This window comes from Aquarana catesbeiana, linkage group LG03, assembly GCF_042186555.1.
Source record: "Aquarana catesbeiana isolate 2022-GZ linkage group LG03, ASM4218655v1, whole genome shotgun sequence".
NCBI lineage: Eukaryota > Metazoa > Chordata > Amphibia > Anura > Ranidae > Aquarana > Aquarana catesbeiana.
This window is the reverse complement of record NC_133326.1, coordinates 550,906,176-550,931,006: the sequence shown is the minus strand read 5'-3', so window position 1 is coordinate 550,931,006 and position 24,831 is coordinate 550,906,176. Positions and strand designations below refer to the sequence as shown.

The window sequence follows — 24,831 nt, the reverse complement described above, 5'->3', positions numbered from 1 at the left end:
TAAATGTGTGATACCGCAAAAAAAAAAAGATAAATTGGAACAATTTTTATTCTGTGCACACTTTGATACTAAGCCAAAAAACATTAAAGTGCAGATGTTATAACTAAATATGTGGTAATAGTGGTTGAGGGGCAGTAAAAACATGACACCCCCCCCCCCCCAACCGCAAGTATAGACAAGAGATTAAAGCGAGAGTCCCTTACATTCCTATAAGTGCAGTTTTACTTTCATAAACATTTTCTTTATCATAGTGAGCACCATCTTTCACTGTCTCCTTGAGTTAACATATGTGGAATCACCCTGGATGCCCTGATTCTTTTACAATCATTGAAGGTGTAGCAGCCTTGATCCCGGCTTTAAAGGGGATGTGTGCACATTACCTTGTTGTTCAAAGGTAATTTCTTTCAGGTGAGAAAGTGTACATGTGAGTGGTGGTATTCACTGGACACAAATATAGAGCTGGTTTAATCACTTGTGGAGGACACTAAAAGATAAAGGATTATTACATTTGGACATTAATGTGTATTTTGTAAGTAAACACGGAAATTTGGACTACTGAGACAGTTTGAAACTTTTTTTCACAGATTCAAGGACATTTGTGTGTTAAAAGATTGTAACACTACTGGTCATTATACATGCTTTAAACACTTGTCACAATATGCACTTATAGGTGGACAGGGTCTATTTGATTTTTTTTTTTTCATTTTTTTGTGTAGGATTGATTTTTATGATTTGTGTGTTAATTGATAGTTGAGAATTTTGTTTACACTATGCTGACTTAATGTATAGAATGGAGTTTGGTGCAGCATTTTTTTCTGTTACAAATTGATAAAGAAAAACATATTTGTTATTTCATGGTATAGGCAGTTGATACTTTAGGAATGTGCAAAATAATGAGGGGACCTTATATCCACCTGGAATTGTTGTTCTCATAACTCAGGAATGTAACTACAGCATAATTTGTAAAATTGCACTAGAGGGAGATTGTTCTGTGAAGGCAGAAACATTGGAGTGTTTTCCACAGAACGGTCATGATAAAAAAAGCAATGAAGCAACTTAAAAATCTTTAGTAAAATGAGGCACTAAATATTAAGCTTTAACTCATTCAGTAAATAAAACATGTTTTTTAGTTAATTGACTGCTTTTAAGATAAATACCACATGAGTTATTTTAAGGCAAAAACTCACATATTTATCCCTTAGACCCCTTTCACACTGGGGCACTTTGCAGGCACTACATCGATAAAAATAGCGCCTGCATAGCGCCCTGAAAGAGCCGCCGCTGTATCTCCAATGTGAAAGCTCCGAGAGCTTTCACACTGGAGCGGTGCGCTGGCAGAACGGTAAAAGTCCTGCTAGCAGCATCTTTGGCGCGGTGTATACACCGCTCCTGCCCATTAAAGTCAATGGGGCAGCGCGGCTATACCGCCGGCAAAGCGCTGCTGCAGCAGCGCTTTGCGGTGCTTTTAACCCTTTTTTGGCTGCTAAAACAACGGTAAAGAGGCGCTAAAAATAGCGACGTTTTACCGCCTACGCCGCTCCCGCCCAAGTGTGAAAGGGGCCTTAGAGAATTGACCACAAAGAGCTTTTTTTCAGCTTCCTGGAATTGGAGACCTGTAGGTTTGGCTTGTTTAGACCATGATCAGCATAGAAGCTAAACCTACCTTTTATCCATAGGGAATAGAAGAAATGTAGTAGGGTTTTCTTTTGTTTTTTTTGGTTGTTTTTTTTCATCCAGGGAGGCAGAGTTGTATTAAGTTTATTTTTTTTTTTTTAAACCCCCCCCCCCCCAAATACAGGTAGAATCTGGCTACGTCTGTGAAGGCGATCACAAAACCATGGCCAAGGCAATCAAAGATAGAGTGTCGCTGATCAAACGTAAACGAGAGCAACGCCAACAGGTGCGAGAAGAGCAGGAGAAGAGGAAGCAAGAGGAGATCAGCCAGCAGCAGCCTGAATCACAGCTCCCGACCCCACCTCAGGGCACAGGAATATCCACACAACCTAGCTCTGGTCCAGCCCCTGCTCTGACCATTGTTCCAAATGCCTCTGCCAGCCAGGTGGAGCCAGAGGAGCCTGAAGCTGATCAGCATCTGCAGTACCAGCAGCCCAGCATATCAGTGACATGTGAGTTGTACTTGAAGTGCCACTGCAAATTTTCAATAAGTTTGATATTATGGTTCAGTTAGTGGATAGTTTGCAAATGTGCTGCCTGTCTTGCATTGTTTGTGTCATAAAGGCTGTTGAAAGATGTACGGTGCTTACAACGACCATTTTTTATGCACAAGGAAATATTAAATTCTTAAAACACTCTTCTCCGATTTATTTTCACATTAATAGGGCTTGATTCCCTGGACTAAGAACTGCCTAAGAGTGCTCAGTTTGGATAGTGAGGCACTTTATTTGAGTGGGGGTGGCAGTAGACAGGGCTTAGCTAAGTAGTTATGAAAGTCTGACCCATAGTAAAGTAGGCAAACTAGTTTCAGGGAAAGTTTCTCTTAGAAAATTAAAAGCAGGATGGGTTTTTCACTTTGAATGATTGAAATGTCTGACATTTGTTTGTTTTATTACAATGTCTCATCGTCGGCAGCAGGGCATGCAATGCACTATACCCATGGTTGCCAATCTTTGGGGCCACTAAATTCACCCTTTTGAATCCCGCGGACCACTAACATGAATTTTACATGCCTTCTACCCACAATGCTCCAGCCCTCTGCCCCCCTCTGCCTGGATCACACTGCTGCATTATACCCACAATGCCCTGGCTCTCTGCAACCCCCCCAAGTATTGACTGTCAGTGCGCATTGAGAACAGCACTTGAAACAACATTGGGCAGTAATTATCTGCCACAATGTTGATTTGCTGCAGAACCCTCGAGGACCACCAACATTTTCTCATGAACCATCCGTGGTCCACAGACCACTGGTTGGCAACCACTGCACTCTACAGAATAAATGTAAAGTCTTCTATGCAAATCAGATACTTAAAGTTATAACTGAGCTCTAGGCATATATTAACACCTGTGAATGCAATTTTTATGTATGTTTATATATAAATGGTGTCTGTCAACTTGAATTTAACTTAATTTTAGCTTCCTGTGGTCCCTTACACAGAAGCGCTAAGGCTAAATAAGGGAGACGTACCACTTGAAACTAGTGAAGTGTGCTGACAGAAGGAGAGAGCAGAGAGATGACCATCAGTTTGCTGCTGCTCCATTACTGTCCAGTCACAAGCAGAGAGGCTGTATTGCTTTAACTTCAATAAAGAAAAGACAGGTCACCATCCTAGCTGTGCTGTCCAGCTAGTCTATGTAAATTTTAACAAACAGCAATACAAATCCTTTGACAGGTAAAACCTCTTTTGTGTATGCATTTTTACTTTATAGGCCTATGTGATTTTGCCCTTATGAGATGTGTGGGTACCTAATGAACGGTTAATGACACTCCAAATGCATCTTGCAAACGCCGTGTGTTTCCAGCCTCCAAACTGCATGGTATCACAGTACCATGCAGCTGGTTCACCTCCACCTCCTTTCTGTGCACTGGGTCTGGGTGAGTGAGTCCAGTGGAGGCCTCCATCGGAGAGGGTCGCATGTGAGACAGTCTCTTTTTTTTTTTTTTTTTTTTTTTTTTTTTTTTTTTATTTGCTGTGTGTGTCCCACATAATTGCTGCTTTATATGGTCATTTTTAGTTATGATATTAACCATACACTAGATATGATAGCGCTGTATTACCTTATTGAATTTAAATCAAATCCACCCTGCAGGAGTGACACTGTCTTCTAGCACAGCATGTCTGCCCACCCTGCTACTCTGCTGTTCATTTACAGAAGGCTTTGTGTTTTGTGAATGGGTTCACATAATATAAAGCGTTCTGTGATTGGCCTGGAGGAAGGAAGGGCTGTGGAACAGCGGCTGCATGCAACTCTGCAGCTGGTCCAGAAGGTCCATCGTTGGAGTATAGCATTAACTGTCTTTCTAGTGCCCAGTAAAAATGTCAATTCTCATTTAGAGTTAAATCTATGAGGTGGCATGCACCTTTCCAAACTTGACCTCTTGTAATCAAGCATATTTTACAAAGTGGCTGAATTAATGGAATTCGTCTTTAATAACTGGGTGTAGAGCAGTGAGGAGATGGAACTAACCAAGGAAGTTTAAGATGTGTGTTAGATAATTTGTATTTCACTATCTAGAAGAGATCTTTGTACTCATTTAAAGATCCTTTTGTGTAGTTTTATTCTGCTATGGGTTTGTTAAAATTGGTTTGCCAGCTAATTTGTGCACCTTTGCTCTTCTCTTGCACTCTGACTTCTCTGCTCTGTCATGTTCTTTTTTTTTTTTTTTTTTTTTTTTTTACAGCAGATGGAATCGTAGACAGCGGGCAAGGCTCCTCTGTGTACTCTGAGTCTCGAGTGGGCAGTCAGCAAACGGTTTCCTATGGCTCCCAACAGGATCCTATCCTCCCTTCTGGCACCATATCTGGATATAGCACTCCAGCTCAGCCAGGGGTCGGGGTAAGGAAGCAAACTGAATTTCTGACTGATATAAGTTTGTCCAGAATAGTCTTATTGTTAGTAACAAAAAAAACCCAGCAATCTAGAGCAAAATTTTCTCAAGGAATGGAAAGCTTTGTGTCTTAGCACAAAATGGAACTCCCTAAATGCACATGGTATCCCGGAAATCTGAACATTGCTCTGTGTTTCTGAATATATTGTAAATCTGCTAAAGTCTACTCATTAATTACATTTTCAAAAAAACATTTGGGTTCCATTTTAACTTTGATCCATGTAAAAGCATAAAAAACATTAGGTATATTTATTGGAAGTAGGTGTTAGCATGTTTCATTTCCATAGACCAACTTTTAAAGCGTTTATCTGGGAAAACTTAAACATGCGCAAAACATTCTCCCAGCTTTAAAAAGCTGTGATTACATAAAGATTGTGGTTTATTCTGAGAGTGGTGAGAGATTCTGTAGTCCAGCATAGGAAAGTTGGGCAGGACTGACAACACTGCTTGGAATTTCAGCGCAGCAGAGGCAGCACTGTTTTCCTCTTGCATAATGTTAGAAGCTCATCAAACTTCTGGCAGATGAACAGTTGTTGTGTGTTGTTTTTTTTTTTTTTCTTCTTTCTGTACTGCAACCTTTTTAAAGAGGCAAGACATACATTAAATGCTCTGAGTGTTTATTAATTACAGTAATACATTATTTCCAGAGTAGTCTTAAGTTAGAAGTTACTAAGCATTTTTATTGAGTGTATTATGCTGTGATCTTAGGGATTTTATTTGTATATAATTCGTGAGCGCTATAGACATGTTTCTGTTGAGAAAAGTCAGCTTATCTTTGTGTTATTTTACTGTGTCTGTTATGGAATATTGCATGATAATGATGCATCCAGATACCAGCCTGATTGATTTTTATCCCCCATAGCTCTTAGAAACTGCCCGATACCATATATGCATGTATCCTGTCCCATTACTTATATTTTATACAGTTTTACATTTAGTTTCAGTTTTGCTTTTCCTATTGTCTAAATAAAAATAACTGTCTAATCAACAGTTGAAACCATTCTTTAATTTATTTCTAATTGTTTTCAGTTAACACTTTTTTTTTTTTTTTTTTTTTTTTTTTTTTTGAGGACGAAGCTTGTCCATAAGCAACACTAACTGATTTATCTTTGCTGCCTTGTTTGTGACACAGAGAGGCATGTGGAATTCTGGTCCTGATGCTTGCGTTTGTGAAGATTGCAATGTGCTATAACTTTATTACATAAACTATATATTGTATAGAAGTCAAACCTTTTCCTTTTTTATACTCAGAATCAGGTGGTTATGGTCATCAGACAAGATCTTGCAGCGTTTTTTTTCTACCAGTTATACTTTTTTGATTGTACGCTGACTGTAGGATAAAACATGTGTATGTAAAGCAAATACTTAATCGTACAGTAGAGGACACAGGACTCAATCTCAGAGTGGCAGTGAGCCCCTTGCATTGGAGCAGGGGCCATCATTAACACCATTCTCTGCATGCAATTTTATCTCTTATTTCAGGCATGCATCAAGTGACATACCTAACAAATGCAGAATAGTCTGCATATATGTCACTACTCCTTGGAAAAATTACTTCAATACTACAATTTTTGCCTGTTTCTCTACCCGAGTCCGATCACAATATGCCAGCCCTGGATGAGACCGACACAGAAGGGAGTGAAGAGGACGTTGACCCAATATTGGTGAAAGCTGCAGGATATTTCTCCCTAGATTGCCACTATATTATATACCGTATTTATCGGCGTATAACACGCACCCCAAGTTTAGGAGGGAATTTTAAGGAAAAAATCTTTTAGGAGCAAAGTTTAAGAAAAAAAACTTACATTTAAATGCCCATCAATGCAGCGTTATCGTGTCCATCTGCAGCCTTGTCCCAGTGCAGCCTTGTCCCAGTGCAGCCTTGTCCCAGTGCAGCCTTGTCCCAGTGCAGCCTTGTCCCAGTGCAGAATTGTCAGTGCAGCCTTGCCCCAGTGGTCAGTGCAGCCTTGCCCCCAGTGTTACATGATCCCGCCGAGATACACAAGTTTAGTGTGTAGTTTTAAATATGGCGCCGCGGAGTTCGGAGGGACTCGGCGGAGCTGAATGAGCGCCGCCGAGAACACAGTGACTGGGCGGAGCCGAGATACACATAGCCGAGGGTTCTCGGCGCAGTTCAGTCACGCCAAGTCCCTATGATGGACATAACACAGGTCCAATGGCGGGACTGGGCGTGACTGTGAACGGCGCCGAGAAGAGCCGAGAACCCTCGGCTATGTGTATCTCGGCTCCGCCCAGTCACTGTGTTCTCGGCGGCGCTCGTTCAGTGCCGCCGAGTCCCTCCGAACTCCGCGGCGCCATATTTAAAACTACACGCTATGTGAATGTCGGCGGCGATCGGTCCGATAGATCACAAAATAGCGGGGATCGGCGTATAACACGCACCCACGATTTTCCCCTGATTTTAAGGGGAAAAAAGTGCGTGTTATACGCCGATAAATACGGTATATTATATATTAAGCAATATATTATATTGCTCAAGAGAAAAGGCCTTGGTATTTTGTACAACTGTATTCTCCTCAATCTCACTATGCCCCTTTGGGTACAAAGACTTGCAAAATCTTTAAAATGTTTCTCTGTTCATGAACAGATTGTGCAGTCTGACAATTGGATCACTCCAGAAAGGATTTTCACATCCCCAAAATGTTTGCTGGACTCTCTCCAGTGGAAAAAGTGTTCACAAAAAGTGGTCTATTCCTGTGGTTGATCCTACTTTCTTAGGCTGCCCATATATTATACAATTTTCTTATTCGATTTCCTTTAGATTTACCTTCAGCTATGTAGTGCAAGGGCCTGCTTGATTGCATACACACTGAAAGTGTTTAGGTTTGACCTAATATTATATGGTTTGCGTAAATCTAAGGGAAAAGGGTGCAAGAAAATTGTATATTGTATGGCTAGTCTTATTAATCTTAAACATCTCACTGTACCTATTGAAGATGTTTCTTCTTTCAAAGCTTCTGCAAGTAGAAAGTTTGAGGCACTCTTAAAGGCTGTCATTAATCTCTTTACTCTTGCAGACTGAGCCACGCAACCCACTTTTGCCATTTCAGCATGTGAAACTGCAGCTAACTGGACTAGGGCAATGAACAACCAACATGATCCTGTTTTTACATGATTGTCATTTACCAGAGCAATTACAACTACCTTCTGCTCTGCTTTTTTGTTTGAATGCCCTAGAACATGTCATGAGGCAAATTTTCAGAATGGCTCTCGCATGTGCAGAATCTTGTGGCTTAAAGCATGGGCAGCTAAAGTTGCCTGTAAAAAGCACCTCACAAGAATGCCTTTTCAAGTTTTGTAAAAGCACGTACCAATTATCAAAGATGCCGTCGGAGGGAAGGCTTTACTTCCATAGCGAAAGATCCCAAAACCTCCTTTCCCTGGAGCCTTTACCTCTGTTAAACACAGACGGCCCACTAAGCCCGCTTTTCAATAAAGGGGTACACTCACTCCTAGGAGTGGAGGGACGGTTGTTAGTTTGCATCGCTACCCTTCTGTGCATCACAGAAATCTCAGACTTGTTGGGTTCAATCAGTGACTTCACAAAATAGAGCTCAGTCTCTACACCCCCCCCCCCCCCCCCAAAATCAACCAAAGACTGTTCATGGACAGTCAGATTTGTAAAATGCCCTGAACCATCTATTGTCCTGGGAGTAGTTGTTCAGTACCCCCACAAGACAGGCTATTTAAACCTGTTATAGAAACCTGTTCACGGTATCAAACCCTAATGGGAGTATTCACAGTATTCTGGACTTAAAATTCCCCAACAAATTCCAAAATTTTGCATGCAATCTCTACTTCCTGTTTGCCACATTGTCCTTTGGCCTATCCTCTGCTCCCTCTGTATTCACAAAGGTTCTGGCACCTCATCTTGCCCTTACTAGAACTCTAGGCATCCAGGTAACTGGTTATCTTGATGACCACCTCCTGTAGGACTCCTCTCCCTTCTAGCTGATGGCAAATGTTCACAGGATAATTTAGATACTCCAGGCTTTGTTAGGTAACCAATTTTAAAAAGACTACTCTCCAGCCTACTTTTCGCAAGAGTTCATGGGTCCTGGACACAGGCCAAGCAAAGATTTTCTTTCCAGGAATTTTTGTTTTTTTTCCCTCTGAGCCCACGCTGGGAGTTCAGGTCAAAGCGACATCCTACAATGAGAATCTCCATGAAAGTTCTCAAGCCCAACCCTAGCGATAGAGAAGTCTGAAGTCTGCCCTTCTCTATTACTAGAAAGTGATAGCAGATGCCAATCTTTCAGGCTGGGGAGGGGTGGGTGGTCAGTCGCTTATGATCCAAGAAGCCTGGTCAGCAGTAGGAGCCAAGCTCTCCAAAACCTTGGAGCTCAGAGTAGTTTGGATGGCTCTGCAACACTGGACTACCCATCTGTGTGAACACCTAATATAGTGCAGTCACAGTGCCACGACTGTGACTTAAATCCGCAACCAAGGAGGGGCAGCAGGAGACTTGTAGCCTTGAAGGAAGCAAACCAGATAGTGTCACGGACAGTACCGCGATCGCTGACATCCATATGCCAGGAGTGAAAAACTGGGAAGCTGACTAACTCAATGGGGAAATGGGCCCTTCACTCAGACTTTACAGTTGCAGAATTGGGGGACTCTCTAGGTAGACATCTAACCTACTACCTCTTTTACCAGGACCAATGATCCTCTAGTGCTGGCCTTGGATGCCTTGATAATTCACTGGTCTCAGTTCACGCTAATCTATGCCTTTGCACTCGTGCAAATTCTGATTTGTGTACTCAAAAAGATAGAGAATAGAGCAAATTAGTAATTCTCATTGCACTGAACTGGCTTTGAAGGACTTTGTACACAGACATACTCACTTCTTGCAGATGATGCCAGTCGTCTTCCTAACAGGCCAGATCTGCTATCTCAGTGGCCCTCTATTCCATCCTACTTCTCAGTCCTTGGCTTTAATAGCATGGCTGTTGAAGCCCGGGTTTTTAAAGATAGAGGGGGGTCTCAGAGTCCGTTTTTTCTAATTTGCTCAAAACAAGAAAACCCACTTTAGGAAAGATCTCCTATTGTACTCGGAAATCCCTCTTTGCCTGGTGTGAACACAGATACTCCAATCTCTGAGATTACTTTGTGTCTTGCTTTCTGGCCTTTCTACAATCAGTCTTGAACTCTAAAACTCTAAAAAGACAGGTCTCAGCCTTGTCTATTCTTTCAAAAACCTCTACTGTCGCTCTGTCTTGTAAAAACTTTTATTCAAGGTGTATCTCGCATTAGGCCCCCATCGCAGCACACTGTGCTACCTTGAGATCACTACTTTGTTCTCTGTGCTGCAGAAACCACCCTTTGAAACCATCAAAGATATTTCCTTGGATGCCCTTTCCAGCAAAGTAGCCTTTTGGTTGCTTCCATGTTTTAAACAAGTCTAACTTGGTGGCTCTCTCCTGCAGGGAGCAGTTTCTCATACTTCACAAAGATCAGATTGTCTTACACCCAATACTATCCTTTCTTCACAGGGTTTTATCAGTCTCAACACCTATGTGGACATCACATCCTTAAACCCTCCTCTGAGGCTTCCAAAGGAAATCTTTGTTCCCTAGACATACTCAGAGCGGAAAGTGATCCCCCAAAATAAAAAAGTTTTCAGGGCTTTTACTACCTGTTCACAGTTCCAAAACTGAACAGCAATGTGTGTCCAATATTAGACCTCAAGGGTGGATGTTAAGGCCTCAGGTGAGCTTTTAGTTGCAAGGTGTTTCGGGGATGCTTTTTTAATTTGGGTACTCAAACTCTTTTGGGTATAACCTGTGAGCTTTTGGCTTGCTTTGTTTTTTTGCCCTCCCCTCGTTGGCATTGCTTTGGGCCGTCCCAGTCGTCTCTGGGTCTTCACAGTTTTTGCTATTGTCCAATCACTTGAAAGTACCTGCCTATAACCCAGTCATCTCTGAATTTGCCTGTGGCTTGTACTGTATTCCAAGAAATTACTTACCTTTTGGGATTTTACAGACAAGTCAAATTTTTTTTTTTTTTTTGTGGTATCCTACACTTCAAGAGTTGCTTGACAGTGTACACTTTCTTGGCCCAATATAGGTCTGAATTTCTAAAGCTAGCTCTGGAGGTCAGGTATTGGGATACCTCTATTTTGTTGTGACTAAAGGCTGTATTCCAAAAACATTACTGCCTTTTGTAGAAGTGAAATGCCACATAACCCAGTATGAGTGAAAAGACCAAGAAGTATTTTGGTGTAAAAGGGTACAGTATTGTTGCTGTCTGATGGAATAGACTCTTGCACCACCCCATAGAGGGTGTAACCTTTTCTTTGAAGGGGGATTAAACAACAAATAAACTGAGCTTATGTTTTATTACTTCTAACTTTCTTTATTAGGTTTCTACTTTGCCATCTAAACCAACCCACCCACACAAGTCTTTAACTGCCAATTATTTAATTAAATGTAACCTGTGTTCTTACCATAAACTCACCAACTATATTTCATTAACCATAACCAAATCATCAATGCTTAGAATCTGCCTTCCCATTGCCACTTCGATTCTAAGTGTCATCACACTTGTTTGTCTTTTTTTTTTTTTTTTTTCCTGTTTCTTTTTTTTTTTTTTTTGTGTTTAAATATTATTTATTTTTTTTTTTTCTTCCATGTTTGTTCTCTCCCATAGCCCCGCCGAGGTCGTAGCATGTCAGTCTGCATCCCCATCCTTCCTCCTTCTACTCTTCTCCTGCCTAAATGTCCTCCCAGTGCTCCCTGCACCCCTCCCCATATCCTGTCTGCCCCTGCCTCTCCGCTGTGGACATCCCCTGAAGAATCCTTTGCTGAGAAACTTTCCAAGGCTCTTGAGAGCGTCTTGCCTATGCACGCCACAAGCCCTCGCAAACACCAGCGGCGCTGCAGCCTGCCTACCCTCTATTCCAACCCTGTATGTAGTCCTGTGCACCCTCGCATGGCAGATAAGTTACCATTAAATACATGTGGCTGGATATGACTTTCACATTGCCATTTAAGAGCTGGATTAGTGAAATGTATTGCACAACTTAAATTGGATCTATGGCCAGCTTAAGCTTTGCAGTACATTGTACTGTCTTCATTGCTCAATCCTAGAAAGTGTTAGCTTTAAAAGGCAGCTTTTGACTGAAGGCTCACCCTCCACCCTAGCAGCCTTCCCTCTTATATTATATTATTAGAGACTGCACTAGGTCTCCTCTAGTAAAAAAGAGGCTGCTATTTGCCGTTGCTTTCTAAATCAAATAACTGCACTTAATTCTGTATTAACTGTAAATATAGTTTGACTTCTTTCTATAAAGCGTTCAGTGCTTTTTATGCTTCCTGGTTTTGTCTATACGTTAAGGCCTCATGCACACAGGACATTTCTTTTAAGGCTACTTTTACATTGGGGCCGCATTAGCGCTAAAGTGCCGCTCGTTTTAGCGGTGTTTAGGCAACCCTTTTCCTCGCTAGCGGGGCGCTTTTAACCCCCGCTAGCGGCCGAAGAAGGGTTGTTAAAAGCGCCCATGTTGCGCCACGTTTCCGAAGCGTTGCCCATTGATTCCAATGGCAGGGGTGTTTTGGGAGCGCTGTATACAGTGCTACCAAACCGCCCCAAAGATGTCGCTTGCAGGACCTTTTCTAACGTCCAGCAAGCGCACCGCCTCAGTATGAAAGCACTCGGGCTTTCACATTCGGACGGCATGGGAGGCAAATGCGACTAGACTACTAAACGCTAGGCGCGTTTAGAACTTCAGCATTTATACATTTCAATGGCCAGAATAAATTAAAACTCTGGCCAATAGAATAAACTCCCAAACACCAAATGCTGCTAAACTCACCTAAACTGGTTTGAAAAAAATGCAGCTTAGGTGAGTTTTTAATGCTGATTTCCTCCTGTCAGGAGAAACGGCATTTACAAAAAACCACTGTGCATGACGCCTTAAAGTGGTTGTAAACCCACCAAAAAAAAACAACTGCAAGACAAAGGCTTAATGCGCTAGTATGCATAGCATACTAGCTCATTATGAAATCCTTTCCTTAGATCGAAGCCCCCGCAGCAGTCCCGGCACACTGCTCTGGCCAGCGACATGTCTCTCGGAGTGATTTCCTTGTATCATGGGCTCCGACGCTGTGATTGGCCGGAGCCACGATGACATCCCTCCCACGCATGCCGGTAACGGCACAGCTGAAAAAATGGCATGCTCAGTCCGTTTCAACAGTGCGCATGTGCCGATAACCTCGGCACATGCTGATACAGTGGATATCTCCTAAACCATGCAGGTTTAGGAGATATCCACGGTACCTACAGGCAAGCCTTATTTATAGGCTTATCTGTAGTCAAAAGTGAAGGGTTTACAACCACTTTAAGCATCTGTAAACTATTTGAGGCTTTGTTTAATCTTTCTTTGACAAATTAGAAAGCAACAATACAGGCAAATCGTGTCTATATGAACACAGCCACTCTGTCACCCAGACATGTATTTAATGAAAATTTGTTGTACGTCTTTCATTGTTTATCCCCTCTTTTAGTGAATTTTTAAAGAAAATGTGCTTAATTGTTTACCTGTTGTCTAAATGTCTCACTTCCTTATCTCATCCATGTTAATGCAGCCTCAGTCCATGATGCATCCAACTTTCCCAGAGGCGTCGCACTTTTTCCCGACCATTCATGAACGTCCCATGTCTTTTTCTCCACCTCCCACCTTCTCATCTCCCAAATTGCCCAGCACACAAAGGAGAAAAAGCACCTCCTTCTTGGAGTCGCAGACCCGTCATGGCTCACCTCACGTACGGTCACTTGGACCAAGTCTACTCTTGTCCTCCACAGACAGTGTGAGCTGGAGGTCAGATGGGGTGACTCTTCAAGGAAAGCCACCCGTCGGATCTTCCATGGAAACCAACCACATACAACAGAATTTTGATTGCCAACTGTTCGTTGAAGGAAGGCATGGAATGGCTAATGATGGCAAAATGATACCTATGGAGGCTGTTTACTTGGCTAGTGTGCCATACAGTGCACAAGCTGAAGCTTTTGTTGCTGCAGATGGACCTGGTAACATTAAGGATCCAGGGGTGACACAACTTGGCTCGATGTACGATTACCAGACTAGTCAAACCTATATAGCTCACCCAGTCCAAAGTCTGAGGCTTGAGAGCACAGTCAACCAACCCTCTCCACAGGGTAGTATGTCTGCACCAGTTACAGCAGAGCCTCATATTGTATACCATAAGGTGTTTATGCCCCAGTCTGCTCCTCCAGTTCTCTCCCAGGGCAGTGAAGGGCATCAGGGTTGTGTGTTTGAATTTCACATGCATTCTTCTGGACCTGAGGGGGCTGTGTACTTGCCACACCGTGTCTACCGAGCACGTCGCGGATCTTTGGAAATGGAGGAGGTCACACACAGCTCATTACTGCAAAGCCGACTTCAGACTGTTGCTGAGGAACAGTGTAACAACCTTGGCTCAGAGCCAATGTCGCCTCTGTCTGGGGTGTATAGGCCAGATGGCAGCTCCGAATACTCCAGTGACTCATCACAGCGAAATTCCTCAGACCCCGGGGATTACTTTTCTCCATCTGCGGCTGGAGTCACATCTGATGCCTCTGTAACTTGCACTCAGAAGATATTTCCAGAGCCACATGTCTTCTTCTGTTTTCCACAACCTGGATCGGGAGCTTTTCCCATACAGCCTGCTGTTTATAGCCAACAGGTTACTAGGATCACAGCTTTTCTGATTTTAATTTCCTATGATTAATACTTATTGGCTGGAGTCAGGTTTGAATGAACAAATTAACAAATCTTTTATTTCTTCCATGAAAAAAGAGAAATTATGCAGTATCTCTGAATTATTTGGGAAATTAGTTTTAGTCACTAGAAATGTATTTTCTTTTTTATGGGTTTTCTTGAACAGGAGACTTTTTCAGTCTCTTGACATTTCTATTGTTGAGGCCCAGGGTCTTCACTGATGATTAAGTTACATTTCATTGTATCTCTTCTCTTTGCGACCCTATTAATGTGATGTTCACATTGATCAGTGTGTCCTTATTCAACCATAAACTGAATAGGTGGGCTTTTATAGACCTTGCAACAGAGCAAATATAATTTGCTTAACAGCCAGCTTCCCAAAGGTGATGCATAAGCCTTCCAAAAAGTAGTTTTATTTTAAAGTATAACTAAAGGCAAATTTTGTTGTGTGTTTATAGTTTTGGCTAGAGTAGAGATGGAACAGCTGTCAGTTTGTATTGCTGTCTGTGCCCCCGTTAAGGAGATTCAACCTCCATTTACCGTTATCATTGAAAGTGAAAGTTAAATAATCCCAAATTTTGGGTTGTCCCTGGAAAAGTAATGGAGGGGAAATGTTCCAAATGGGGACACTAGTTCTTGTGAGTTCCTCTCGCTTTCCTGTTTGCTTATGGGACAGTAAGTGAAGGGAAATCTCCGCAGTGGGACACAGATTGTGAAAAAAAAAAAAGTTGTCAGGGGCTGCTACCCTCGCTTGCTCTATCCAAAATGAAAGCTTAGGCCCCTTTCACACGGGTGGATAGTATTCAGCTGTTAGCTGCGGATAGATCAAGTTATCCACCGCAGCTAAACTCACACAATGCTTTCCTATTGCCCCATTCACACACTGCATTTAGCAACCATTTCGTTACATAGGGTTTGGTGCAGATAGAAAAAATAAATTTGACTGCGTCCAGGAACGATTTATTGCAGCTATCTGCAAATAACTGCAGGTAATCGTAGTGTACTATTTCTCCTGCAGATAGCAGCGGCAACAAGGAAAGAAAAACAGGAAGCACATCAGAAATGGCAAGAATGTTCCAACGCAGCCGCATGTAAAAGCATGTAAACAAAGCTGATCGCAATGTACAACTGCAAGTGAACGCTGGGATTCTCTGAATTTCAAAATAACAAACATGCTTTTAACAGCGGCAGAACAGTTGCCCATGTGAAAGGGGCTTTAAAGTTCTAGTTTGTTTCACAACACTGCATAAGCAAGGTCTCATAAATGATGAGATAGTCTGGTTTCTTAGCTTTTGTAATATGAATTTCTGTTATGCACAGGCTGAAGAAATGGCATATAAAATATCTATGGTATTCAGAGGTTTTCCAGACTAATTCATATAGAAGCTCTGATGTCCATAACAATGTGACATGGTTATACCTGAGAGCAGCAAACAAGTTTGTAAATTATGGACCGCTGATATTCTACTTTTCATTTCATTCTAACAGACACAGGTTCCAGGACAGGGCACTTTAACATCAGTGGCGATTGGCACCCAGCCAGCTGTTCACACACAGGTGAGCATACATTGCATAAAGTGTAAGAGTTAGATAAAATTTCACATTTGTCACTGGGGTAGGTATCCCTCGTAGATTTCATCTCAATACTCAGGAGTTCTTAGGTATTCTCTTCTGAATTGAGGTGCTGCAGATTAGTTAGACTTTTGTGTGGGAGCGTGCTATGGGTAAATTATCGCATCCCTTTTTGTTTTTGTTGTTTTGTTTTTTTGCTTCTTGCAAATTGCATTTCCCAGGCCATGGCGATGCTTTGTTTGGTTGCCTGCAGCACATACAGTGGATATAAAAAGTCTGCACACACCTGTTAAAATGTCAGGTTCCTGCAATGTGGAAAAAATGAGACAAAGATAAATCATTCCAGAACTTTTTCCACTTATAATGTGACCTATAAACTGTACAACTCAATTGAAAAACAAACTAAAATCTTTTGAGGAGGGGGGGCGGCTGTGAAAATGAAAAATTAAAATAATGTGGTTGCATAAGTGTGCAACACCCTCTTATAACTGGGGATGTAGCTGTGTTCAGAATTAAGCAATCGCATTCAAACTCATGTTAAATGGGCGTCCGTACACACCTGCCATCATTTAAAGTGCCTCTGATTATCCCCAAATAAAGTTCTGCCGTTCTAGTAGGTCTTTCCTGACATTTTCTTATTCGCATCCTACAGCGAAAGCCATGGTCCGCGCAGAGCTTCTGAAGCATCAGAGGGATCTCATTGTTAAAAGTTATTAGTTAGGAGAAGGGTAAAGTATTTCCAAGGCATTAGATATACAGTGAAGACAGTCCTCATCAAGTGGAGAAAATATGGCACAACCGTAACATTACCAAGAACTGGGCGTCACCCCAAAATTTATGAAAATACTAGATGAAAACTGATCAGGGAGGCTCTCAAGAGGCCAACAGCAACATTAACAACTTAAGGACCAGCCGTCGTTGTCACTATACGTCGCTAGTTTAATGTTAAATACCGTTGTTATGGCAGCAGCTAGCTGCCATAACCCCGGTATTTAAAAAAAAAAAACGAACAAAGTATTAGTATGGGTGTGTGCACACTTATGCAACCATATTTCCATTTTTTATTTTTGCTTCCCTCCACCTTAAAGATTTCAGTTTGTTGTGAGTTGTACAGTTTATAGGTCACATTAAAGGTGGAAAAAGTTCTGAAATGATTTTCTTTGTCTCATTTTTTTACATTACAGAAAACTGACATTTTAACAGGGGTGTGTAGACATTTTTTATCCACTGTAGGTAGTTGGTTTAAATTGAGATTTGGTAGAGGAGGGAGGTTTAGCCCAGGTTCACACTGACAGCGGGAATTAAATTGTGCAAGTTCAGCTTAATTTAATTCCCGCATGTCAGTCCTGACTTCGGGGGCCATTTCAGCGACATCTGTGCGGGTTGCTTCACAGATGTCTATGGAAATCGCACCAAGTCTGCAAAAGTAGTACAGAAACGACTTTTGGGAATCGGTGTGGCGCCACACCGACTTGGACGGTGATATTGCAAATCACTCCAATGTGAACCTAGACTTAAGTGGAGGAGTGCAAACCTTGGATCCCTCGGAAGAGCAATGAAATAAATTGCATGGTGTTCGAACACTTTGGTCCGGAATCTGACTAGTTTTGTATAAGTCCATCAAATGTGCACAGCATCTTCTGTGCTGTTACAGCCCAAAAAGCATAATGTAGAGTGGGAAGGGTGAAGGCTGGTTGGTATCGTATACCATCAGATGAGAACTTTAATGGCAGATACTGTTGATGTTATTTTGAGTCCGCTATGGACCAGATGTGGTGTCAGTCCCCCTCAGACCTGGTTTTTATCCCACTTGGTAACACAGGTATGGGTTGTATGAACTGCTAAGCTGTTACAGCCCAATTCCAGGAAAATTTTAAGTTGTCCTTTGCAGTGGGGGGGCTGTGCCTGCACTGCAGGTTTAATTGCTCGTTTCTTCTAGGGGAGAAGTGAAACGTTTTTACTTACCTGATCCTCCACTTCCTCAGCAGACGCTCTGGCGGTGGACTGTCCAGTGTCAACACATTGAATGCAGGGCTATGTACCCTGCTTAGGTCTTGATGATCTCGGGACCCTAGAACGCTAGACCGTGGGGGGAGAAGTGACTCCTGTAATTAAATGTGTGGGTTTTTTCTTTCTTTGTTCCCATATACTTTAATGAGCATTCAACCCCACTGCAAGTGATGTGTTTTTTTTTTTTTTTTTTCCTTAAGTTCTAATACACGATTTATATAGCGCCAACCATTTGCACAGTGCTTTACAACACAAGAACAGACAGTACAGTTACAATACAATTTAATACAGGAGGAATCAGAAGGTCCTTAGAGCTTACAATCCAGAAGGGGGGGGTCAAACGATACAAAAGGTAATAACTGGGGGTGATGAGCTGTTGGAGAAAATAAAGTTGTTCGGTGGAGGAGGGATAGGCTTCTCTGAAGAGATGAGTTTTCAGGAATCACCTAAAAGTGGACAGAGTAGGAGATAATTGGACCGATTTGGGGTAGGGAATTCCATAGGATCGGAGAGGCTTTGGAGAAGTCCTGGATGCGAGCATGAGAGGAGGTGACAAGGGAGCCAGAGAGCAGGAGGTCTTGGGAGGAACGTAGAGAACGATTTGTTGGTATTTTGAGACTAGGTTAGTGATGTAGCTGGGGCCAAGTTGTGGATGGCTTTGTAAGTAATTGTGAGTATTTTGAATTTAATTTGTTGGGCGAGTGCCAGCCAATGGAGGGATTGGCAGAGAGGGGTGGCAGACACTAAAAGTTTGGTAAGGTGGATGAGTCTGGCAGCAGCCTTGAATTGGGCTTTACATTGTGAATAGATGACAGCAATTTTGAGAGTGCTAGGTGGTAACAGATGTATTCAAAAAGTGATAGTTGGGAAGGGACTTTAACTGACAGGAAAAAAACAGTGTTTAATTTGCATGTAGAGAGACATGCCTGAGTGGAGTGCTTGAAATGTATTCCAATTATTCCCCTAGGAGTAAATAGTTGCCATTCAGAAAGGAATATAAAGACGTTTTTACATGTCCACTAGTGGAATGTGCTTGGGACTCTAGGCCTGGTACAAAAAAAAGGATTTCCCAGAAGTGGTAGTAGAAGTAGATCAGGTGAAATAAGTTTGCTAAAGAACAGTGCTCTTTTTTTAAGGGAAGAACTAGTAATGTTTAAAACCTTTTCCTCTGCAATCATATTGTAATTTCACCTGTCCCCTGCACCCATTACACTTTATTACGCTTGTCAATATTAATCAGAACTATTTCAAATTATAGAAGTTCCTCATTTCATGTTTAGTAGTCTCAAGGGTTCCAAAATGATGTATGTAGATATCCTCACCTGATAAGATTGTATTAAACCCAAATCCTGCTTCAGTACACTGATGGAAAATTGCCCAATGCAACAGGAAAGGATTACTGCATATGATAAGGCTAGCTGTGACTGAAGAATGAGCATGACTTATGATGAATTCTATTCCTAGTCATTTTCTATGGGCCACAGAACACGACTAGATTAAGAAAAAAAAAAAGGGGGGGGGGGGAAAGTCACTGTATTTTGTTTATGGCAAGATGCCACCCTAACTTCATAACTTAGGGAGGTTACTGTGTATTATATCATTGATGACAATGCTTTCCACCACTTTTTCCAAAAATGTTTAAATGTCAGTTTACTCATTTTATTATAATAATTTGTGGTTTTAAACAGGATTTGCCTTTTTTATGTTTCAGGGTGTTTCCCCCACTCATCAGGCAGCACAGTACCCAGTGGCAACAGCTATGTCCAGTCTGCTTGCCCCAACTCAAACGGTCATTACCCAAGCTACTGTTCCTGCCCCCCAGGTCAGTGCAGTTGGTGTGCTTGCGTGCAATAGAAAGATGTTCTATGCTTACATATAATAGAATATTGCACTTTAAAGCAGAGCTAAACCTCTCTATCCTTTACAGCCAAGGAAACCGCCATCTTAGCTTCTGTTGGATCTGTAGTTGTCATGGTGCTGCCTATGTCACCCAGTTACAACACCAGACATTTGATGGCTTCAAAGTTTGGTTGATGGCACAAGCAACTGTGACAGTGATCATTCATGGCATGCCTTGAGTGTAATTGTTTTGGGAAATCTTTAAATTAATGAGTTTGGTTCTCCTTTAAATTGTGTTTGGAAGTTTTCTGGGAACCTGCGCAATGGTTTGGTTCCTTTTAAGAATTGACGGGTACCTGTTGTGTTATGCATAGTGGAAATGGCAGCTTTGTAGGTATGACCATTATTGACATCTGTTCACCAACAAATGACATCACCAGGGTTGAAAACATTGTTCTACAGTGTTTCTAAGCTGTAATGAATCAATTGGGTATAGCTGCAGAATTATGAGCTCACAATGGCTTCAGAGCTAAAAAAAAAAAAAGGTATACCGTGGTTTATTAATTACACTTGCAGACTTACTTCATTGACTAGCTAAACCTCTTTAAAATAAAATTAAGCATACCCCTGTTATCTGTAAAACTTGGAATTTGGATTCATTCATACCTCTTCATGCATTGCATATAAGGTGTTTTTGACTCCTTTTCATGCAGTACCATTCTTTATTATTTATTACTGAAAAGAACACCACAGATGCTACAAGAGTTTTTCCAAGAGTTTTTTCTTTTTTAATATACTTAAAAGAGAAGTATGTTTGTTTTTTTTTTTTTGTTTTTTTTTTTTTCCTTATTCATACTTTCCTAGGTGGATGCAGCATCAGACTGATGCTGCTTCTGTCCCCCCACCGCCTCTGCACTGAGAACGGAGCCACCGAACACCACCGATGACTCGGTTCTCTCACCTCTGCGAGCGGAGAGCTGCTGCCTGTCAATCAGCAGCTCCCCTGCTCTGCTCCTCCACGCTCACTGGAGTGCTGAGCTGTGGAGGGGCAGGGAGCAGCTGTCTCAGTGGCTCGCTGAGAGGCAGAGACTGCCATCAGTCCAGGCAGCTGGCAGATCCAGACTTCCTAAGTCAGGTGGACAGGCTGTCTCAACTGATTGCAGTGAGGTCAGCGGAGAGCAGACTTAAGACCGCTGTCGGCTGTAAACGAGTCACAGGAGCACAAAATGTATTGCACTCCTGTGACCTATAGGAGAAGCCGAGCATAAAAAGCTCAGGCTGGACTTCTCTTTTAGTGCCCCACATTAAGCCACCATAGGTGTCAATGCAGTCCTATTCTATCTGCTTAGAGATTGCTACACAACCAGCTACTTTGTCAGTACAATGCACACAACTCCCACTCTGCTCTGACTTTCAAACCACCCTTAAAATGCACAACATGGCTGTACCCTAATCACTGATTGTCACTTGCTAAATCTTGCAGTCTTTGCTCTGTACAACCGCATGCACAGGGGATTCTTAGGGTTCGTGTTTTTTGCTGTTGACGTACCAGAGGTTGGTGATCTGGTTTACAGAATGAATGAGTGTATTTTGCATTTTTAGAATACAGGAAGGCCAGTTTAATAGGCTGCAGGGAGTGGTGCAGTGATTAACAGCAATTAGTAAGATACAGTTTAGAAGAAAAGTCTTAGGCCTTGTTCACGCCATGTCCGTTGGGCTGCATTTTTCTGCATACCATCAAACGCGTATGGTGTGAAAGGGGCACATACAAAACAAATGTTTTGTATGTGTCTGTTCACATCATACATGTTTGATGGCATGCAGAAAAATGCAGCCCAACAGACATATGAATAAACCCTAGTGAAAGTTGTTTTCTGCAGGCTCCTTGATATTATCACATACCATTAGTCTGTTTTATATATGGAGGTTTTAGTGACATAAACTCGTTTAGGGGGCTAAACAAATTGTCATTAAAAATTTTTGCAGAAAAAAAATGTAGCATATACAATTGCTACCCAAGGCATATTCTAATCTAATGTTATTAAAAACGACCTTTCCTTTTCTGTAAATTCAATGAAATATGGCAACCTGAAGGCATTCTGTACAGTGTTGGTGTACAGAACGCCCCCCGAAATGTAATTTCCTGCTTGGGTAAAGAACTCAGCACTAAGATATAAGTAAGGTTTCAGGCATCCTCCAAAAAAAATATCTTTTTACGTTGGATACTTCCCAGGGGATAATCATTTCTTCTAAATGGGTAACAGACACTACAGCTTTTCTCATCAGAACACTCAAAGTGCGGCATCTGATTAAAATTAGGTAGTTTCACCAATCCAGAATCACTGTGCAAAGGACAATGTTTACAAAACAATTATTCCTTCAGAGCAGAAACAGGTAGACATCTGCAACAAAGTTTGTTAAACTCCTTGTGATGTACAGCGAACACCCAGAGGGAATTGCTTTTTTTTTTTTTTTTTCCTTAGCAAAAGTGGCATTACTATTTAACGCACCATCTGAAAATACCAGCAGCTTGGTTGTCATGTATTCACTGAGGCAAGTCAATTGTACAAATAAAGGATATTGGACTTTTTTGAACCTCTGTGTTAGTACCTCAAAAGGTAATGGGACACCGTGACTAGTATGCAGCCAGCATTTAGGAAGAAGTCAGCAGTGGAAACCTATTTTCTCCAAATAAGAGTACGCATTTTAAAAATGTTCCCATGGGCTTCAACCTCCCCAGAAATGCAAAAGGTTGCTCTCATGCTGTTATCGTTGATATGTTCAAGCGGAAATTGAAACACAGTCCTTGAAACTGCATTTGCAGAGAAGAATGTTTAGCGTTGTCTGAAATTCTTTAATGTGATACATTTATGATTGATATGTGGAGACTCCCAGAAGTTGCTAGTTTCATGCATCACTACATATTCACTCACCCGGAACATGTGTGTGATTTTGCGATTTTATGGGGCAGCTCTATGTTTCTGTTATGACAGGTCTACTGTAAGATGGAACATAATCATTTGTAGACTAGGGTCACATTGGTGCTGTTTTCTGCTAGATTTTTTTTTTGTTTTTAAGAAAATCTGCATGTGCAATTCTGGATGCACGTAAGGCACTCTGGCAGCAGCTGGTCTTTGGAATGTGGTGAATTTCCACTACCTGGCACTTCTCCTACACCCTTTACCTAGATCTCTTAACCGACTTTTAATTTGGAATGACCCTGCACCCACATCTTTCTAAATTCCCCTTTGCATGGTTACCTTTTGTGTCTGCTTTTTCCTCCCTCTTCATTCATGAATGGTGTGGATTGGTGGTGTTATGAGCATCAGTGCTGGTGTGCCATGGGATGTCAGCGGTGCCGATATGCTGATCGTGGCACATCACACTTATTTATTTTAAATTAACTTTATTGAAATGTCACAAAGTGATTTTTCCATCACTTTGGGTATGACTGCTCCTCACATTACAACTGGAGATTATTCTGGATTGTGTCTTCCAGGGTCCATCTTAATTTTTTGGTTTTGGTGGCAACACATGACCTTGTCTCCCGTTTTTAAGAGGAACAGTTTTTTTTGTTTAGGTAAAATCAAATCTGTATTTCAAGAGCAATTTTAGCTGTCTTCACATCTCATGTCATTCAAGGAAAAAAATCGAAGACTTTATAAATATTCTGTTAGCAATTGTAATTTAAAGTGTGCACCAAGCTGGCTCAAATGATTCCCATTACACATGGATGTATATGCTGTGTATGCAATGTATTGTAGTAGTAACTACAAACAGTAAGTGGTGCTGTGTTCCTCAGCAGTACAGGTGACTTCCCATTTGTTGGACCTAAGAAGTAGTCGGCCTGAGTGGTCCTGCACCATTTAGGAGAAGCCTCATATTTATATCGGTGAATACAAAGCTTCCTGCTGATTGCTCGAGGTGGGTGGATGACATCTACCTCCATCAATCAGCGGAAGCATTGTATTCATTGATAAATATACAGAGCTTCTCCTGAATGGTGGAAAAGAATTCAGCCTATTTAGTTCTGGCAGCAGATGGCAAGTTGGAAATGTGTCACTTACTGTATGTAGCTGCTCCTATTACAGTACATTGCGGGGCACTTAGAAGTTGCATTAAAGTGTAATGGAAACTTTCACCAAACAATTTAAAGTGAACTGAAAGCTTAAATTTTACGTTCATTTCCCTAGTTATCAATCTTCTGGTGGATTGTGTACAGAGAACCTTCAGCGACCCTATCTGTGTACATACAAGTCTACAATGTGATGAAATCGGAAAATAACTGTTTTGGTTGCTGTTCACCCTCTTTGTACAGTATACACAACAGAGGCAGCCATTTTCTGTTTATGCTGCAGTGTAAAGAAAGTGCAGCCTATCCATATATGAAAGACCAGTAACATCACTGAGAATTTAGCCTTTCTTCACTAGACCAGTGACCTCATAAAAATGCAGCCTATCCATGTACTAAAGATGGGTGACATCGCTGAGAATGTAGCCTTTTCTTTTACAAAGGGTTTTATTGATAACCATAGCAATTTCACAGTATAACAGTGTAGATAATGCATCATGAATAAACATAACAAAAAGTTTAGCATCTTATAAATAAAATAAGTATGCTAGTAAATCAGAGAAAAACAAAACAATAAGAATATAACAGAGGCTGAAAACATTTTTGAAAGGGAGGTTAAAGAAAAGCTAGGGGCAGAGATTAGTTGAGAAGGGAGGAGTAAAGAAAAGGGTAAAGGAGAAAAGAGGAAGAAAGGAGGGAGGGTGGGTCCCCGCGGTGGGGAGCAAGAGTGCATTAAATCCGAAGAAGGGTGGTATCAAATCTAGTGGGATTAGTATATTCGACCCATGGCCTCCATACCTTCAGGAACTTATCATGAGTGTCCGAAAGGACAGCGGTCAGCTTTTCGTTAACCATTATATCATCCATGCGATTCTTAACCGCCTCATAACTTAGTGTCTGTGTCTTCCATGCCCTAGCTATCGTTAGTTTGGTTGCAGTAAAGAGATGCAGAGCCAGCTGGCGCTCCGGGTGAAGCAGCTCCGCAATTGGTTTGCAGAGAAGTGCCTCGAACGGATCCTTTTTGAGGTCAGCATG

General features: G+C 41.7%; 2 protein-coding genes across 12 annotated transcripts in view; both read left to right on the top strand.

Moving 5' to 3' along the window:
- The window catches only part of LOC141132778 (serine/threonine-protein kinase WNK1-like), a 252,474-nt gene that overhangs the window by 154,830 nt on the left and 72,813 nt on the right, over window positions 1–24,831 (top strand). For all 11 annotated transcript variants that reach the window (XM_073621627.1, XM_073621622.1, XM_073621623.1 and 8 more), the window contains 4 exons: window positions 1,799–2,126; window positions 4,358–4,512; window positions 15,792–15,860; window positions 19,597–19,707. In XM_073621627.1, the coding sequence (XP_073477728.1) occupies window positions 1,799–2,126; window positions 4,358–4,512; window positions 15,792–15,860; window positions 19,597–19,707 (663 nt within the window). The remainder of the gene's footprint in view (window positions 1–1,798; window positions 2,127–4,357; window positions 4,513–15,791; window positions 15,861–19,596; window positions 19,708–24,831) is intronic.
- On the top strand, window positions 11,559–15,783 carry LOC141132780 (uncharacterized). The gene has a single exon (XM_073621632.1). It carries the CDS (start codon window positions 13,135–13,137, stop codon window positions 14,311–14,313), a length of 1,179 nt encoding a protein of 392 aa, XP_073477733.1. The 5' UTR covers window positions 11,559–13,134; the 3' UTR covers window positions 14,314–15,783.